At 47.3% G+C, this 2,016-nt stretch overlaps 2 protein-coding genes across 2 annotated transcripts in view; one reads left to right on the top strand and one right to left on the bottom strand.

Annotated features, from left to right (window-relative positions):
• Positions 1–2,016, bottom strand: part of MBD2 (methyl-CpG binding domain protein 2) — a 150,366-nt gene that overhangs the window by 93,416 nt on the left and 54,934 nt on the right. The gene's annotated exons all lie outside the window — the stretch shown is intronic.
• LOC121921221 (dual specificity mitogen-activated protein kinase kinase 2) lies at positions 701–1,589 on the top strand. Its single transcript, XM_042448967.1, has one exon. It carries the CDS (start codon positions 840–842, stop codon positions 1,584–1,586), a length of 747 nt encoding a protein of 248 aa, XP_042304901.1. The 5' UTR covers positions 701–839; the 3' UTR covers positions 1,587–1,589.

The following is a 2,016-nucleotide window of genomic DNA, read 5'->3' as shown; positions in this document are numbered from 1 at the left end:
CAATTCAATAACTTTTGCTGTGTCATGTTACTTTCAAATACATTCATATACATATTATATTTCTTGTGACTATATATCCCATGTGGCTTTTTCCTGACAACAACACTGTTTTGTTTTGCTTTGCATGTAGTGGAATGAAATAACAGTTTGCATTATTCACTTCTGAGTGAATGTCCAAGTGGAGAAGCACAGCATAGTGGCCAGCAGGCCAGGATCAAGACGCAAAGATGCACACACACCAAGTGATCATTCATGGCACCATAGAATAGATGCATATTCTGAGGAAAATGTTCAATGGGGCCTAATCCTAGGCTAAGTGCTATGAATTTCAGCCTTAAATAGGCTTTGCAGAACCTGAGATTCTTACAAAGTAGAGCTTGATTTTGTTGTACATTCATCATGGTAAGCTTTGCTAAATCTCCACTATGAATGCTCAGAAGAGAGAGCAAGATCAATATCTGATAACCAATTTTCACTGGTGTTTTGTTTTCAGTATTACTGAAAGCTGCTTTAAGAGGTTGGTTACAGTTACAAAGCAGTATGGAAATGCTGAAATAAAACTGAAAGTTAAAAAGACTACTCAGGCCATTCAACCAATCACTTAAAAGGATGGAACAGGAGGCCCCGCCGACGGACCCCAAGCACATCTTGTTGACCTCCAGAAGAAACTGGAAGAACTGGAGTTGGATGAACAGCAGAAGAAACGGTTGGAGGCTTTCCTCACACAAAAGGCCAAAGTGGGAGAGCTGAAAGATGACGATTTTGAGAGGATTTCAGAGCTCGGAGCCGGCAATGGCGGGGTGGTCACCAAAGTACAACACAAACCCTCAGGGCTAATCATGGCATGGAAGCTGATTCACTTGGAGATCAAACCTGCCATCCGGAACCAGATCATCCTTGAACTGCAAGTGCTTCATGAGTGCAATTCATCGTACATTGTGGGTTTCTATGGTGCCTTCTACAGTGATGGGGAGATCAGCATCTGTATGGAGCATATGGATGGAGACTCCCTAGATCAAGTACTGAAGGAAGCCAAGAGAATTCCTGAGGAAATCTTGGGGAAGGTCAGCATCGCGGTTCTGCGAGGGTTGGCCTACTTGCGAGAGAAGCACCAGATCATGCACAGAGATGTGAAGCCTTCTAATATATTGGTGAATTCCCGAGGAGAGATTAAACTTTGTGATTTTGGGGTCAGCAGTCAGCTCATTGACTCCATGGCAAATTCCTTTGTGGGCACTCGGTCCTATATGTCTCCCGAGTGCCTACAAGGCACTCACTACTCTGTTCAGTCTGATATTTGGAGCATGGGCCTTTCTTTGGTGGAGCTGTCAATCGGAAGGTACCCCATCCCCCCACCAGATGCCAAGGAGCTGGAGGTGATCTTTGGCCACCCCATGGTCAATGGGGCAGAAGGGGAACCCCACAGCATCTCGCCACGGCCCAGGCCCCCAGGCCGGCCTGTTAGCGGCCATGGGATGGATAGCCACCCCGCGATGGCCATCTTTGAATTGCTGGACTACATTGTTAATGAGCCACCTCCAAAGCTGCCGACTGGGGTTTTCACTCAAACTTCCATGAGTTTGTAAATAAATGCCAAGATCCTGGTCCATGCCCTAGTGGTCTCACGACTTGATTACTGTAACGTCCTCCTGGCTGGACTTCCTCTTTCTCACCTCCATCCTTTAATTTCTGTCCAGCATTCAGCTGCACGCATTATCACATCCGCCCACCGCTCTGACCACATCTCTCCTGTGTTGGCATCCCTTCACTGGCTCCCACTCCCTTTCCACATTCATTATAAACTCCTGCTGTCAACGTTTAAAGCCCTCCATGGGCTGGCCCCTCATTACTTATGAGACCTTATTTCTCCTCACCTTCCCACTAGGGCCCTCCATTCTGGTAGTCAAGATCAGCTGACTCAGCCCAGGATTTCCTCTGCCCCATCTCGGATTCGCCCCTTTTCACTTGCTCCCCCTCACTCCTTGAACCTTCTTCCCCTGCGAGCAAGAGCCATCA

Source organism: Sceloporus undulatus, chromosome 2, assembly GCF_019175285.1.
Source record: "Sceloporus undulatus isolate JIND9_A2432 ecotype Alabama chromosome 2, SceUnd_v1.1, whole genome shotgun sequence".
In the NCBI taxonomy this organism is placed as follows: domain Eukaryota; kingdom Metazoa; phylum Chordata; class Lepidosauria; order Squamata; family Phrynosomatidae; genus Sceloporus; species Sceloporus undulatus.
This window is presented reverse-complemented; position numbering and strand designations above follow the sequence as displayed.